We start from the raw sequence: 16,731 nt of genomic DNA, 5'->3' as shown, positions 1-16,731 counted from the left end.
ACCCCACTGACCATTCCCTTCCTCTCGGTCAGGCCTCTGGCAATGCCACTTGCTTTGTGGACATCACTGACCAAACGTGTGCCAGTAAATCGTTGCACGCAAAGACCAACAGATTCCTCCCCCACCACCCCCCAAAAAGAGCGAAGGCAAGTCCAAACTGTGCAACTTACTTCATCCCTAGAAACAGAGCTGATTTCTGCAGCCAGTGATTCTGTGATAGATGTGGTGAATAGGCTCTTCGCTCCCTGGATACTCAGGTTAATGATCTGTCCATTCAGATCATCATTTTGCTCCTTCAGATTTTGGTTATCCTAGATAAAGCAAGAGGCAAAGTATTATATACTGATTGTCACACTGTCATGAACACGAGCGCCTCAGCCTCGCTGCAGGGAGGGTTGGGTGACAGAATCCTAATCACTTGTACCTGTTTGAGCCGTTTAATCTCTTGCTCCAGCTCCGTCTCTCTATTACGGCTGTTGTATTCGAGCAGCCCAATGCTGCTCGAGCGCCCACGCAACCTCTCTGCTTCCAGTTTGAAGAGTTGCAGCTGTTCCAATTGCTTCCGCAGGTCCTCAATGAGCTAGAGAGGAGAGAGTCAACTACAGTTAGGCTAGGCCAGGTAGGGGTGGCAGGATTCTGTTGCCAATCACAGAGCAACAAGGAAGTATTCCAAACACAACCCAGGAACTATTCGGAAGCTGAAACTCCTTTTTCACTGAAGGAGTGTCATGAAAACCCTACATTCCAAATGGGAAATATTAATTTTATTTGGTTGGAACCTTGCCTGGAGAGTTTACTGGAAATTCTTACAAATAACTTTAAAAAAAAAAGTAAACTGGCAGCCAAGATGACCAATGCAATTTATATTTGCAACACCAAAAGGATTAGACTGGAGACAACACGACTGACTCAATCCAGCCAGAACAATGGGGTGCTCCCTGATCAAATTACCTGAAATGGCCTCATCAACACAGTCATCAGGGGCCATCGACACCCATTGACTTTGAAAGAGCCAACCCCCACCAAGTGTGACATGACAGCTTGAGGGGGTCGAGCCTTGAATCTCAGAAGATTCCAGAAGGACCTCATCAACACCACAAGAGGTTTGGTAATGTCATGTCATGTGACTGCTGTGCAAGGTCTAGGGAGGAGACTAAGCTTTGTCAGACATAAAGCAGAAAGTAGTAACTGGAAAAGCAAACAACAAAGCAGCTCTCTCTGTCTCCCTTCAGACCGTCACAGCCAGCAACTAGGGGACAAGGATCAAACCCCGCTTCTGCCTTCTGAAGCCTGGAGAAAAGTGAGCCACCACTGTGTACGTGGCCCAGCGAGGACTTCAAGACTACAATTTCACCTGAGGACTCTGGGACTGAAACTGTATTTAAATTCCATTTATTCCAGACTCTACTCCAACCACCAAAGCCGTTTTCCCTCTGTAATCTATTTGTGTGTGACTCTCGTGTGAACGTTTGCGTAAATGCATGTGTGAATGCGTAGCGTATTTTAGTAATTTTAACCAGTTTAGAGTGTTAAGATGTAAGTTTATTCTTTCCTGTTTAAACTCAAGAAAACCAGCCTGATTGCCAAAGAACCAGTCATATTAGTGGAACAGGAGCAAGCGCTCATGGAGATAAGTTCAATCACTGTTTAAAAAAAAAAGGATAAATCCTGTTGTGGACAAAGAAGGGGCAAAAGGCGACCCCTTTCTCACCTGACCGTAACTAGTGCATTTCGCAAAGGGACAGATCTCTACTCCTTTGAGCTGGGGTGTGGGGGGCAGAAGAGAAGATAGAAGATGTCTCACCTCTTGAGTAGCTTCCTTTTCTTTCTGAAACTGGTATTGCTTGTGTAAGAGTTTATCAGACAGTTTCTGGTTGTTCTCCTGCTCTTCCTGCAGTTTCTGCGTCAGTTCATCAACTTCATCCAACAGCTTCTGCTTCTCCTGAAACAGTAAACACTGGAAAGGTGAGTAGCTCCCTGTAAAAGTGTAAATGCTGGGACTACCATATGGGGACCCGTCAACAAGAAAGCACATGGCGGAAGAAAAAAAAAGGGGCAAGAGAGCAAATTCTATTCTTAAATAGAGATATGGGTTGATAAAAGGAGACAGAATAGTTGGGACTTGCTACATCACAATAGAAAGTGAGTGATGTTGACAGTGGATGGAAATCATGTAGACTCGCATTCAAAATGGTGTCCAAGGAAAATGTGAACGTACCTCCTCCAGTCTCTCGACATTAGCCCGAAGGCAGGGAATGCAGGCTCGCAATTCTCCATTCTCCTCATCCAGCTGATGTAGCCTGTGTGCAGACAGATAATCAAATGTAACACTCTTGTTTCATTGCCAAAGACTGCACATCCTGCAACTGTCTTCATGCTGTACAAACTATTACGGTGCCGAGTAACGACCTTACTGATCAGGTAGCAAGCTTTAGCCAACTATTGAGGACTCACTAAAGGAACAGAAATCAATCTCAGCAATCACCCACCAGTTAAACATGAAAAGAACCACAACAGGAGGTGAAACTCAATTGTGAAAGAAACAGGAAATCCAGCTCGAGTTTACAGTTTGACCTTAATAATGGCAAATCAAACCCAATGTCTGAGACGGTCAAATGATAGGATATCACCAGCATACTTAACTACCATGTGATTCCGAAGACTAATCCACACCTCTCAGCACGCAACATAGGTAAGTCCCAAAAAGCTTCTACGTAGTGGAAAAACAGGGGGAGAACTAACAGCTGGCCACAAACTAGCACCAATGATGCTGGCTTCCACAGTCAACGGCAAAAAGTTAAAGCCAATGATTCAAAAACAGAAGACTTATCACAGGAATAAATTTCATCTCATGTGATTATGTAAAAAGACATTGGCTGGATGGATCATGTGGTTATTTTGATTTGAAGGAGACCATTTAATTTCCAAGCTCTCTTGGCACTGGACTCCACACAAACCCACAAAATGGGCATGGTTGTGACCTACATCCATGATCAGTTAGAAACCAGGCGCAGGGGCGGCACAGTGGCGCAGTGGTTAGCACCGCAGCCTCACAGCTCCAGCGACCCGGGTTCAATTCTGGGTACTGCCTGTGTGGAGTTTGCAAGTTCTCCCTGTGTCTGCGTGGGTTTCCTCCGGGTGCTCCGGTTTCCTCCCACAGCCAAAAGACATGCAGGTTGATAGGTAAGTTGGCCATTATAAATTGCCCCTAGTATAGGTAGGTGGTAGGGAAATATAGGGACAGGTGAGGATGTGGTAGGAATATGGGATTAGTGTAGGATTAGTATAAATGGGTGGTTAATGGTCGGCACAGACTCAGTGGGCCGAAGGGCCTGTTTCAGTGCTGTATCTCTAAATCTAAATCAAAACTTCTTCAAACCACTCAAGACAAAATAAGACAATGGCTTTTTAAAGCAAAGCAGGCAGGCATTTGTCTTTGGTATTGATGAGTCGAGACTTCTGTTGATTGTGTTGACTGCAGCCCAGCCTATTCAGTAGTTAATGTGCTTCAGGTGTCAGTGCCCTGGATATTTCCCAAACCTTCCACAGTTACTGGCACATCATACCTGCAAAACTTATGAGCTATCTTGTTACCTTTGAAACTGCCCTGTGTTATTGGTGGAACTCCAGTTTCCAGCAAGTCAGGCTGGTGAAGGCTCAGTTCCTCCCCGCATCAGTGGCTTTATTATCCTACTCTATCCATTCTTTTGCTAGGACATCACTGGAGGAGATTCTCATGGCAGCATCCTTAGCCCAGGCAATCTATCGACATAACTCAGACAACATCCAGACTTGGAATGACAAGTGGCTGGTAACATTCATGCCAGGCAATGGCCATTTCTAAAGAAAAAGCTCAACCACCTCCCCCTGACCTTCAACACCAATCACCATTGGCAAGTGCCCCAGTTTGAACATCTTGGAGGTCATGTGAACTTAACTTTCCAGACAGAAAACAATGGTTGGTGTCACTGACCAATGATAATCAGTTCAGAACTCATATTGAAGACTAGGCTGCTCCTATCCTTGACTCACTGCCAGGTGTTAAGTTACCCTTTCTCTGCTGAGATTTGGCCGTGGGGATTACTGCAGGTACATGTGCTTTATGACGGTCACACAATTACCTGGTATGCAGATTTTCAATCTCAATGACCTGCTCTCGTTCTACTTTGCTCAGAGCCTCTTTCTGTTTCTTCATTTCCTCCAGTAACATCTGCTCGGACCTGGTCTCCTGCTCCTTGAGCTGTTCTTCCAGTGCATTTGCCCTGTTCAGAGGGACAAGGGGAGAATAAGCACCAGCACTGCCTTCATACTGACAACAACTGGGTCTCTTCTTCTGTAGCACAGACACCTATTTTCAGTATCGACCATCAGTGAGTCTTGTATGAACTGATAATCAATGTGCCAGAGATGTACCAAAGAGAGAGATCACTGTTTCACACACTACTTGAACTAATCAAAGCATAAGGGCTGGAGTAAGTTACCAGGGAAGGAGACTGAAGAACAGATCATTCATCGCATTTGCTGTTCAGGGGATCTTGCGTGCAAGTTTTCGCTGTGCTTGTCTACAGGACAGTGACTATGCCTCAAACATTTTTGGATATGAAGCATTTTGAGGGTTTGAGGTCATGAAGATGTTATAATAAATAGAACTGCTTTATTTCCAGTTAATAAACCCAGCTGTGTCCATCAGTCCTGGACATCAGGCGTAAACTGGGGAGTTAAGAGGCACTTCAACTAATGCAGTACTACTGCTCAGTCAAATTGTGACTGGATCTTTTTAACTGAATTGGGTCAAAATCCTGGAACTCCCTTCTTAACATCACGGTGGGTGTACCAACCCCACATGGACTGCAACAGCTCACCACCACCTTCTCAGGGGCAATTAGGGATGGACAATAAATGCTTGCCGAGCCAGCGATGCCCACATCCCACAAATGAAATTTTAAAAACAGGCAAATCCCATCAGTTCCCCCTCCAAAGTGACATTTTTAAACTATAAAAACATAACTTGGAACACACTGAATCACTGCGGCCAACATGCAGTATGCTTTTGGTTTAAAAAAAAATAAAATCAATATCCAAGGGTCTGACTGAGCACAAGAAACCCACCAATTCGCACTATACTGAGCCCAGCTCAGGCACATTCCAAGTACAGATATCCCCCTCACATGGAAATAGGGTGGGATGCTGCGGGTCCTACCTGTGTACCAGCTGCAGGTTCTCCTGCCTCAGGCGGTTGTGGGTTTCTCCATTGGTCGTATTGTCCTGCTCCAGCTCGGTGACTCGCTTCTCCAGGAATATTACCTGCACAACAGAGTGAGACTGTGAAAGTGACACACACACAGGGGTAAAAGCAAATGGGGGGAGGGGGAGCGCACGAAGAGAGAGAGAGAAGAAAAGAGGCATGGTTAAGGACCAGTAGTTGGTGCCACAATGGGGATGAGGGCAGTCAGTCGCTCGCTCCACTTCCTCTATTCAGTTGTGTCATTTTGGAGTAAAACAAAAACCCAAAATGCTGCTATTCCAAACCTCAGACTGGCTGCAAAGCAACAAATGTGGCTCAGCCAGTCAGCTGATCCCAGCCATCAGGGGCACACAAGCTGGTGAGAACTGTGTGGGGGGAGCAAAATGAGAGTTCATGCAAATACAAAACATGAATTTTGAGCAGAGCTGCAGCTGCCCTCCCCAAAATAATTACCCCTGTAATCGTAATGCAGACTAATTTTTCAAAGTGATTAGAGACAATCAAGTGTCTTCAACATACCAAACATTCAGGGCCTTTAAACAAAGTTAGAGGTTTAAAGGAATGCCAAGTTTTTGACAAAAATCAAACTGACCTGATCAGTGAGATCCGAGGGGATAAGGCCCAAGGCGTTCTTGGACAGATTCTGCATATTATCACTGCTGCTTGCACTGTTCTGCTGGAGGTGCCTGCAATTAGACAATATGTTCAGTATTAACAGACAAAGCCAGTTTCCACAGCTGACTGGAGATGCTCAGAGTGACTGCTCAGACAAGCCGTACCAGGCGGTTCACAGCAAAGTGGCTAAAGCCTTAAACTCGAATTAATCATCAACTCAACTACAACTTGCACAGTTTGACACAGCGAATCACATCTCAGCAGATCATGTCAGAGCCCAGTTCTACACTGGCACTTTAAAGAAATAGGCTTGTGTATTAATATATATCCTGTGCTTCGAAAGTATGGATTCCTGCCAACAGTTGGTTCTCAGTCTCCACTCCAATCACAGAGACACAAACTGACCACTCCAACACCTTAAACATCTGAACTCAACAGAAGTTTTTTTTAAAATTCATTCATGGGATGTGGGCGTCGCTGGCCAGGCCAGCATTTATTGCCCATCCCTAATTGCCCTCGAGAAGGTGGTGGTGAGCTGCCTTCTTGAACGGCTGCAGTCCATGTGCAGTAGGTACACCCACAGTGTTGTTAGGGAGTTCCAGGATTTTGACCCAGCGACAGTGAAGGAACGGCGATATAGTTCCAAATCATGATGGTGTGTGACTTGGAGGGGAACTTGCAGGTGGTGGTGTGCCCATGCATTTGCTGCCCTTGTCCTTCTAGTTGGTAGAGGTCGCGGGTTTGGAAGGTGCTGTCGAAGGAGCCTTGGTGCATTGCTGCAGTGCATCTTGTAGATGGTACACACTGCTGCCACTGTGCGACGGTGGTGGAGGGAGTGAATGTTTGTAGATGGGGTGTCAATCAAGCGGCTGCTTTGTCATGGATGTTGTCGAGCTTCTTGTGTGTTGTTGAAGCTGCACCCATCCAGGCAAGTGGAGAGTATTCCATCACACTCCTGACTTGTGCCTTGTAGATGGTGGACAGGCTTTGAGGAGTCAGGAGGTGAGTTACTAGCCGCAGGATTCCTAGCCTCTGACCTGCTCTTGTAGCCACGGTATTTATATGGCAACTCCAGTTCAGTTTCTGGTCAATGGTAGCCCCTAGGATGTTGATAGTGGGGGATTCAGCAATGGTAATGCCGTTGAATGTCAAGGGGAGATGGTGAGATTCTCTCTTGTTGGAGATTGTCTTTGCCTGGCACTTGTGTGGCGCAAATGTTACTTGCCACTTATCAGCTCAAGCCTGGATATTGTCCAGATCTTGCTGCATTTCTACACAGACTGCTTCAGTAACTGAGGAGTCACGAATGGTGCTGAACATTGTGCAGTGAACATCCCCACTTCTGACCTTATGATTGAAAGTAGGTCATTGATGAAGCAGCTGATGATGGTTAGGCCGAGGACACCACCCTGAGGAACTCTTGCAGTGATGTCCTGGAGCTCAGATGATTGACCTCCAACAACCACAACCATCTTCCTTTGCGCTATGACTCCAGCCAGCGGAGGGCTTTCCCCGATTCCCATTGACCTCAGTTTTGCTAGGGCTCCTTGATGCCATACTCGGTCAAATGCTGCCTTGATGTCAAGGGCAGTCACTCTCACCTCTTTTGTCCATGTTTGGACTAAGGCTGTAATGAGGTCAGGAGCTGAGTGGCCATGGCGGAACCCAAACTGAGCGTCACTGAGCAGGTTATTGCTAAGCAAGTGCCGCTTGATGGCACTGTTGATGACACCTTCCATCACTTTACTGATGATTGAGAGTAGGCTGATGGGGTGGTATATTGGCCGGGTTGGACTTGTCCTACTTTTTATGTACAGGACATACCTGGCATGTTCTGGAGCACAGGTCTTCAGTACTATTTCTGGAATATTGTCAGGGCCCATAGCTTTTGCTGTATCCAGTGCCTTCAGTCGTTTCTTGATATCACACAGAGTGAATCGAATTGGCTGAAGTCTGGCACCTGTGATGCTGGGGACTTAAGGAGGAGGCCGAGATGGATCATCAACTCTGCACTTCTGGCTGAAGATTGTTGCAAATGCTTCAGCCTTATCTTTTACACTGATGTGCTGGGCTCCCCCATCATTGAGGATGGGGATATTTGTGCAGCCACCTCCTCCAGTTAATTGTTTAATTGTCCACCACCATTCACGACTGGATGTGGCAGGACTGCAGAGCTTAGATCTGATCCGTTGGTTATGGGATCGCTTAGCTCTGTCTATCGCATGCTGCTTACACAGTTTGGCACGCAGATAGTCCTGTGTTGTAGCTTCACCAGGTTGACACCTCATTTTGAGGTGCTCAGTCAGGTGCTGCTCCTGGCATGCCCTCCTGCACTCTTCATTGAACCAGGGTTGGTCTCCTAGCTTGATGGTAATGGTAGAGTGGGGGATATGCCGGGACATGAAGTTACAGATTGTGGTTGAGTACAATTCTGCTGCTGCTGCTGGCCCACAACGCCTCATGGATGCCCAGTTTTGCACTGCTAGATCTATTCGAAATCTATGCCATTTAGCACGGTGGTAGTGCCACACAACATGGAGGGTATCCTCAATGTGAAGGCAGGACTTTGTCTCCACAAGGACTGTGCGGTGGTCACTTCTACCAATACAGTCATGGACAGAAACAGCTGCGGCAGGCAGATTGGTGAGGACAATGTCAAATATGTTTTTCCCTCGTGTTGGTTCCCTCACCACCTGCCGCAGACCCAGTCTAGCAGCTATGTCCTTTAGGACTCGGCCAGCTCGGTTAGTAGTGGTGCTACCGAGCCACTCTTGGTGATGGACATTGAAGTCCCCCACCCAGAGTACATTTTGTGCCTTTGCCACCCTCAGTGCTTCCTCCAAGTGGTGTTCAACATGGAGGAGTACGGAGTCATCAGCTGAGGGAGGGCGGTAGGTGGTAATCAGCAGGAGGTTACCTTGCCCATGTTTGACCTGATGCCGTGAGACTTCGTGGGGTCTGGAGTCGATGTTGAGGACTTCCAGGGCAACTCCCTCCCTACTGCGGCACCACCTCTGGTGGGTCGGTGCGGCTGGTGGGACAGGATGTACCCGTGGAATGGTGATGGCAGTGTCTGGGACATTGTCTGTAAGGTATGATTCCGTGAGTATGACTATGTCAGGCTGTTGCTTGACTAGTCTGTGGGACAGCTCTCCCAACTTTGGCACAAGCCCCCAGATGTTAGTAAGGAGGACTTTGCAGGGTCGACAGGGCTGGGTTTGCCATTGTCGTTTCCGGTGCCTAGGTCGATGCCGGGTGGTCCGTCTGGTTTCATTCCTTTTTATTGACTTCGTAGCGGTTAGGTAAAACTGAGTGGCTTGCTAGGCCATTTCAGGAGGGCATGTAAGAGTTAACCACATTGCTGTGGGTCTGGAGTCACATGTAGGCCAGACCAGGTAAGGACAGCAGATTTCCTTCCCTAAAGGACATTAGTGAACCAGATGGGTTTTTACAACTTTCAACAATGGTTTCATGGCCATCATTAGACTAGCTTTTAATTCCAGATTTATTAAATTCAAATTCCACCTTCTGCTGTGGTGGGATTCGAACCCATGTCCCCAGAGCAATACCCTGGGTCTCTGGGTTACTAGTCCAGTGATAATACCACTATGCCACCGCCTACCCCATTCTTCACACATTGAAAGGAATGGCTGCCCAGCAGGGGGCTCAGGTCACACAGCACATCAGGGAATCACACAGTCACTCTTTACATTCAGAGTGCATCCATATATCACAAACTCTTCATCCCTCCCACCCCAAACAAATATCAGAGCAGACAGATAACAGCCCCCTCCTTCTCATCTGTGTACCCAGACTGGTTGGTTAGAGACCCCAGTGCCTTAAAAACCCACAGGAAGTTTTTTGAAAAGCACTTAGAATCCAGTTGCTTCCCCATTACAAAGACAGCACAAGACTCAAGTCAGAACCATTACCTTTATTAAGGCAGTTACATCCAAAACACTAATTATCCCATTCAGAGGCTGACTGATCTGTAATTTCTTATTGCAATGCTTCCATCCTCTCCCACAGGTTGCCATAGATTGTTAACAGCCCCATCACACAACCTTCCCAAAATATTCATTGCTCAAAATGATGCAACAAGACCGTGCTGGGAAGGCTGCAGAGTTTAGTCAGGCCACCTTTCTCTAGCACACCATTTTCCCCTTCAGTATTTGACAGTCACATCTCTCCTACTGAAACCACCAGAAACATTTGCCCACAACAGCTCACTAAGTTTAGACACAAGCTGCAGTCCCCACTTACCGAGCCGCCTTCTTGCTGCCGAGTCTCATGATGGGGCTGAAAGCAGAAAAACAGGATGCAGTGTCAGGAAAATGAGATTGGAGCAGAGGAAGCGGGAAACTGGGGATTCGGAAATTCCGATGGTCCAGCTCCTTTGCAGCACACCTAATCAATCACTTCATACGGAAGCACCACTGAACTTTGGGCCACCATTTCAGGAATAAATTCTTCCTGCAAGTGTCCATTGTTCTACCTCCCATGGTGGGCAAAGATCATGAAGGAATGACCTCAGCACAGCCAACACTGGAGAGGCAGGGAATGATATCCTGACTCAACATGCAGACAACTGGTAAAAGTCAGTCAGTATTTGAGGACTTTCCTTTCCTGTGTGTGGGGAGTGGAGAGAAAGGAGGCCCATTATAAACACCCAACTTCCCCCAACTGACCTCAGCCCCACAACCTTCCTCACTAAGGCTCAGCTACTCATGAAGCACCACTGGTTGAAATTAACAGTAAACTAATACACACAGGCTGTTACATGCACCATCTCACCCAGAAATACTTAAAACACAAGCATGCAAACTGCAGTCATTACTTGCTTGCTGAGATCCAAGATGCAGCAGAATTGGGAGAGTTTAGGGGTGGAGAACAAATGGGATTTCTATACTTCGACCGTGAACCCCTCCCGACGCCACACAACTGTGTCAGAGGAGAGCTGGCCTGGAACTGCTGCAATTGAACTAGCTTCCCTCCCTGCCCATTAACATACTTTACCAGCACTGCACCAGGAATTTCCTACCATGATCAATGTGGGCGGGTAGATAGTGACTCTCTTCTCCCCCACTCTCACCACCCCCCCTCACTGCAGACAGGTGGGAGCCCAGCCAGAGCAGTCAGCATTTCTAGCTGAGTAGCCCTGCAGAATGGAGATTCCAAAAACAGCTGACCCCCATTAGCAGCTGGAAGCAGAGATCAGGAAATTCCCAACAGATAAGTGAGCACCAACCCTGACCTTGGTGGTGTAAGAAGCTTGCGTCTACTTCCTGCTTATCCCACTGCTGGATTCCTTCCAAGTGCTACATTGGATATGCACAGAAATCCATTTTGGAACTGCACCAGGACTCTGGTTGAATCTGGTCCAATTTAGTTCACTGATCACCATACTGCACTGAGTACGAAGATGTGGGGCTCCAAAGCAAAAACGTGCCCCGGGACAGCAGAGTCTTTGTCCTGAGATTCTAGGGGTACTCTCACTGGTTTACTTCATTTATCAGATATGTATCAGGAACCTTGACCACCACACACCAAGTCTGCTCAGTGCAGCTTTAGTAATATCTCCTGGGGTCATCAAAAGTATCAAAGACCTCTGCACTTTCACTATTTGAGAGTCCCTGAGCTCCTGCTGAAATGGTTGTTTTATTTTCAATTCCCATTCACAATGTAAAAGTGGGAGGAGGAGGTTGGCAAAATATTCAAATTTTACCTGCACTTTGTAGTGAGGAAATCTTGACGGCAGAGTGTTAATTTGTTACTACATAAGTGACACAGCAACACTCACATCCCCACCCCGGGGCAGGTTTACTCAGACATTTACATTTCAGTTGGAAAATGCATCATGTGAGCCTGTTTATGTCCTCAAAGTCTAACACTATCCTTCTTATCCTTGCAAATTCTGTGCCATCTACAAATTCTGAACTTGTGCCGACACCCAAGTCTAGGTCATTAATATACATTGGGAAAAGCAGGGGTCCCAACACTGATCCCTGGGGAACCCGCTATCTACCTCAAGTCTGAAAAACTGTTCACAACTTCGATTTCCTACCACTCAGCCAACTTCAGATCCAGGCCGTCAATCTCCCTTTTACTCCATGGGCTTCAACTTTACTGACAAGCCGGTTATGCAGCATTTTATCAAATGCCTTTTGGAAATCCATATAGACCACATCAACCAAATCAATTGCATTACCTTCATCAACCTTGTTATCTCAACCAAAAAAAAAATTGATCAAACATGATTTGCTTTCAACAAATCCATGCTGGCTTTCCTTAATTAATCCACATTTGTCCAAGTGACTGTTAATTTTGTTCTGGATTATAGTTTCTAAAAGTTCTCCCCACCACTGAGGTTAAACCAATTGGCCTGTTGTTACACTCTTGTTCAAAAAGGGGTGCAGTAACATCTGCAATTCTCCTATCCTCTGGCACCCAGATCCCTCTGCATCTGCTCTGCAATCCCTCACCATGTATCTTTCTTTATTTCTTCCTGCCAAAATGGACAATTTCACATTTTCGCAGAAGTGGAGGAGCCTCAGCCCTTGCAATTGTCCAACAGGGTTGAGGTTCTCCAAGCTTATATGGATGAGAGCGAAGGCTGCAAGGTGGATGAGCAAACTGACCATGGCATAGGAAGCCAGGCGAATGTAGCAATGTCTAAGATACCTTCCATCACTTTGCTAATGATAGAGTAGACTGATGGGGTGGTAATTGGTTGGATTGGATTTGTCGTGCTAAATCGGCTTCATTCATGCCTTTCTTACTTCTAGACTTGACTATTCCAATGCACTCCTGGCTGTCTCCTACATTCTACCCTCCATAAACTGGAGGTCATGAAACAATCTGCTGCCCATATCTTAACTCACAACAAGTCCTGTTTCCCCATCACCCCTGTGCTTCATCTACACTGGCTCCCAGTTAAGCAACACCACGATTTTAAAAATTCCCATTCTCGCTCTCAAATCCCTCTATAGCCTCATTCGTCCTCATCATTAACCTCCTCCAACCTTATAACCCTCAGAGATCTCTCCGTTCCCAATTGTGGCCTCTTGGGCATCTGATTTTCAACGCTCCAGCATTGGTCACTGCCTTCAGCTGTCTCAGCCTCGAGCTCTGGAATTCTCCCCAAACCCCTCTGCCTCTTTACTTCACTTTAAGAATCTGTTTAAAACCGACCTCTGATCAAGCTTTGGGTTATCTGTCCCAATATCTCATGTTAAATTTTGTTTGATTACACTCCTCAGAATCACCGAATTGTTAGTGCAGAGACGACCATTTGGCCCATTGTGTCTGTCTGTACCAGCTCTCAATGAGCAATTCGTCTAATGCTATTCCCCTGCCTTCTCCCTATAACCCTACACATTCTTCCTTTTCAGGTAACAGTCTAATTCCCTTTCGAATGTCTCGATTGAACCTGCCTCCACCACACTCAGGCAGCGCATTCCAGATCCTAACCATTTGCTGCATGAAGCAACTTTTCCTCATGTCACTTTTGCCAGTCACTTTAAACCTGTGCGCACTTGTTCTCGATCCTTTCACGAGTGGGAAGTTTCTCTCTATCTACTCTATCCAGACCCCTCATGATTTTGAATACCTTTAATCAAATCTCCTCTCAGCCTTCTCTGCTCCAAAAAAAAAGTTTCAACTTCTCCAATCTGTCTTCATACCTAAAGGTCCTCATCCTGGAACCATTCTCATGAATCTTCTGTACTCTCTCCAATGTCTTCACATCTTTCCTAAAGTGCGGCGCCCAGAACTGGATGCAACACTCCAGCTGAGGCCGAACTAGTGTCTTATACAAGTTCAACATAACCTCCTTGCTCTTGTACTCTATGCCCCTATTAATAAAGCCCAGGATACTGTATGCTTTATTAACTGCTCTCAATCGGTCCTGCCACCTTCAATTACTTGTGAACATTTACCCCCCTCCCTCTGCTCCTGCACCCCCTTTAGAATTGTACCCTTTATGTTAAATTGTCTCTCCATGTTCTTCCCATCAGGATGAATGACTTCACATTTCTCCACATTGAACTAAATCTACCACCTTATCTGCCCATTCCACCAACTTGTCCATGTCCTTCTGTCCTCCTCACAGTTCACAATGTTTCCAAGTTTCATATCATCTGCAAATTTTGAAATTGTGCCCTGTACACCAAGGTCTAGGTCATTAATATATATCAGAAACAGCAAGGGTCCCAAAACTGAACACTGCGGAACTCCGCCTCTGGCCCAAAGAACATCTATTAACCACTACTGTTTTCTGTCACTCAACCAATTTCATATCCATGTTGCTACTATCCGTTTCATTCCATGAGCTATAAATTTTGCTCAAGTCTGTTGTGCGTCACTGTATCAAACTCCTCCCGTGAAGAACCTTGAGATGTTTTACTATGTTAAAGGGTCTGTACAAATACAAGTTTGTTTTTTTTTTTACACTGCCTATACGCAGGACATGAGTGCACTTATGTACAAGTCCAAATATAGTAGGATTGAGAGCAAAGCACTCAGTGCAGATCCACACATGAACGAGTAAGAGTACAGTGGGTCTGATAAGCAGGGCCAGCTTGTACAAACCACTGTTACAGGTCAAGATCAAGATGGAGAAGTAGTGAGGGAATGCATTTTGTGTGAAAGAATCCCGACTGCTTCCATTTTATTAGTTCTGGGTTTAAAAAATTTAGAAATCAAGAAAAAAACCGCAGCTGTAGCTGACATCCAGTACAAGGATTCCAACTGCAGTTTCACCCATCATGCTTTGAAACCACCCAGGATCACAGGTATCTCTGAGAAATACAATGTTCCTCGGACTGCTACTCTCGCCGCATCCTGAGATCCACACTCAGTGCTATGCGCCACCACATGCACACACTGGACCCCTCTCTCCAGCAGCACCGCCTCACCTCATCTCAAAGCTGTTCTACTCCGCAGTTTCATTTCATCTTTCGTCTCATCCGACGCATTAACAAAAAACTTTTTTTCAGGCGTTAAGGAATGCAAGCTCCAGCAGCTGATGGGGACTAATGCCCCTCCAGATCCTCCTTCCGCTTCACATCCCTCTGACCCCACCCCTTCTGATCTGACCCCTTGCCGTGTATTCACTATACCCTCTGACCCCACCCCTTCTGATCTGACCCCTTGCCGTGTATTCACTATACCCTCTGACCTCCCCCTCTCTGACGCTGAGCGTTCTGTACTCAAAGGTCTCAGTTTTATCCCCTTACGCCCCCACCTCAATGAATTTCGCGCTCGGCATGACGTTGAGCTCTTCTTCCGTCGCCTCCGGGCTCACTTCGTTGACCAGGATTCCTCCCCCCGACCAGCAGACCCATTCACCTGCCTCCAGCATTCTCCCTCTACCTGGACCCCTCCCCCTGGCCTCTTACCCGCTCTTGATCTCTTCATTGAAAACTGTCGTCGAGACATTGGTCATCTCAATTTCTCTGCCCCCTCACTCACTCTAACCTGTCCCCCTCTGAACTTGAGGCACTCCGTTCTCTCAGGTCTAACCCCGACATGGTCATCAAACCTGCAGTCAAGGGTGGTGCTGTTGTTGTATGGCGTACCGACCTCTACCTTGCAGAAGCTCAACGCCAACTCACAGACACTTCTTCCTACCTCCCTCTGGACCATGACCCCACCACCGAACATCAAGCCACCGTCCAAAGGAGTGTCACTGACCTCATCTCCTCTGGAGATCTTCCCTCTACAGCTTCCAACCTCATAGTCCCACAACCCCGGACAGCCCGCTTCTACCTCCTTCCCAAAATCCACAAATGGGACTGTCCCGGCAGACCCATTGTGTCAGCCTGCTCCTGCCCCACTGAACTTATTTCTTCCTATCTAGACTCTATCTTTTCTCCGCTGGTCCAGTCTCTTCCCACCTACATCCGTGACTCTTCTGACGCCCTACGTCATTTTGACAATTTCCAGTTTCCTGGTCCCAACCGCCTCCTCTTCACTATGGACGTCCAATCGCTCTACACCTCCATCCCCCACCAGGATGGTTTGAGGGCTCGCCGCTTCTTCCTGGAACAGAGGCCCAACCAGTCCCCATCCACCACCACCCTCCTCCGCCTGGCTGAACTTGTTCTCACATTGAACAACTTCTCCTTCAACTCCATGCACTTCCTTCAAGTAAAAGGCGTCGCTATGGGTACCCGCATGGGTCCTAGTTATGCCTGTCTTTTTGTGGGATATGTCTAGCATTCTTTGTTCCAGTCCTACTCAGGCCCCCTCCCCCAACTCTTTTTCCGGTACATTGATGACTGTATCGGTGCTGTTTCCTGCTCCCGCCCCGAACTAGAAAACTTTATCAACTTTGCTTCCAATTTCCACCCTTCTCTCACCTTTACATGGTCCATCTCTGACACTTCCCTTCCTCGACTTCTCTGTCTCCATCTCTGTGGATAGGTTGTCTACTAATATCCATTATAAGCCCACCGACTCCCACAGCTACCTCGACTACACTTCTTCACACCCTACCTCCTGTAAGGACTCTATTCCATTCTCCCAGTTTCTCCGTCTGACGCATCTGCTCTGATGCTACCTTCCATGACGGTGCTTCTGATATGACCTCCTTTTTCCTCAACCGAGGATTTCCCCCCCACTGTGCTTGACAGGGCCCTCAACCATGTCCGGCCCATTCCCCGCACCTCTACCCTCACCCCTTCCCCTCCCTCCCAGAACCGTGACAGGGTTCCCTGCTGGACTGAACATTGAGTTGAATAATTTCAGAGCATGACAGCCCCCCATTTTACTTTCATTTTTAGTTATTTTTCTTCCTTTTTTTTTTAAAAACATTCTTTTTTACATTTTTTACAATCTTTTTTTTGCATTTATTTCATTTCATCTTAGTT

The 16,731-nt window shown here is 46.8% G+C and overlaps 1 protein-coding gene across 5 annotated transcripts in view; it reads right to left on the bottom strand.

Annotated features, from left to right (window-relative positions):
- rab11fip3 (RAB11 family interacting protein 3 (class II)) overlaps positions 1 to 16,731 on the bottom strand; it is a 116,159-nt gene that overhangs the window by 3,033 nt on the left and 96,395 nt on the right. For 4 of the 5 annotated variants that reach the window (XM_068056710.1, XM_068056711.1, XM_068056714.1 and 1 more), the window contains 8 exons: positions 10,124 to 10,159; positions 5,838 to 5,931; positions 5,201 to 5,304; positions 4,122 to 4,262; positions 2,219 to 2,300; positions 1,805 to 1,942; positions 425 to 580; positions 171 to 311 (listed from right to left, as the gene is read on the bottom strand). In XM_068056710.1, the coding sequence (XP_067912811.1) occupies positions 171 to 311; positions 425 to 580; positions 1,805 to 1,942; positions 2,219 to 2,300; positions 4,122 to 4,262; positions 5,201 to 5,304; positions 5,838 to 5,931; positions 10,124 to 10,159 (892 nt within the window). The remainder of the gene's footprint in view (positions 1 to 170; positions 312 to 424; positions 581 to 1,804; positions 1,943 to 2,218; positions 2,301 to 4,121; positions 4,263 to 5,200; positions 5,305 to 5,837; positions 5,932 to 10,123; positions 10,160 to 16,731) is intronic. The other variant, XM_068056712.1, reaches the window with a different exon arrangement.

Source organism: Heterodontus francisci, chromosome 24 (assembly GCF_036365525.1).
Source record: "Heterodontus francisci isolate sHetFra1 chromosome 24, sHetFra1.hap1, whole genome shotgun sequence".
In the NCBI taxonomy this organism is placed as follows: Eukaryota; Metazoa; Chordata; class Chondrichthyes; order Heterodontiformes; family Heterodontidae; genus Heterodontus; species Heterodontus francisci.
This window is presented reverse-complemented; position numbering and strand designations above follow the sequence as displayed.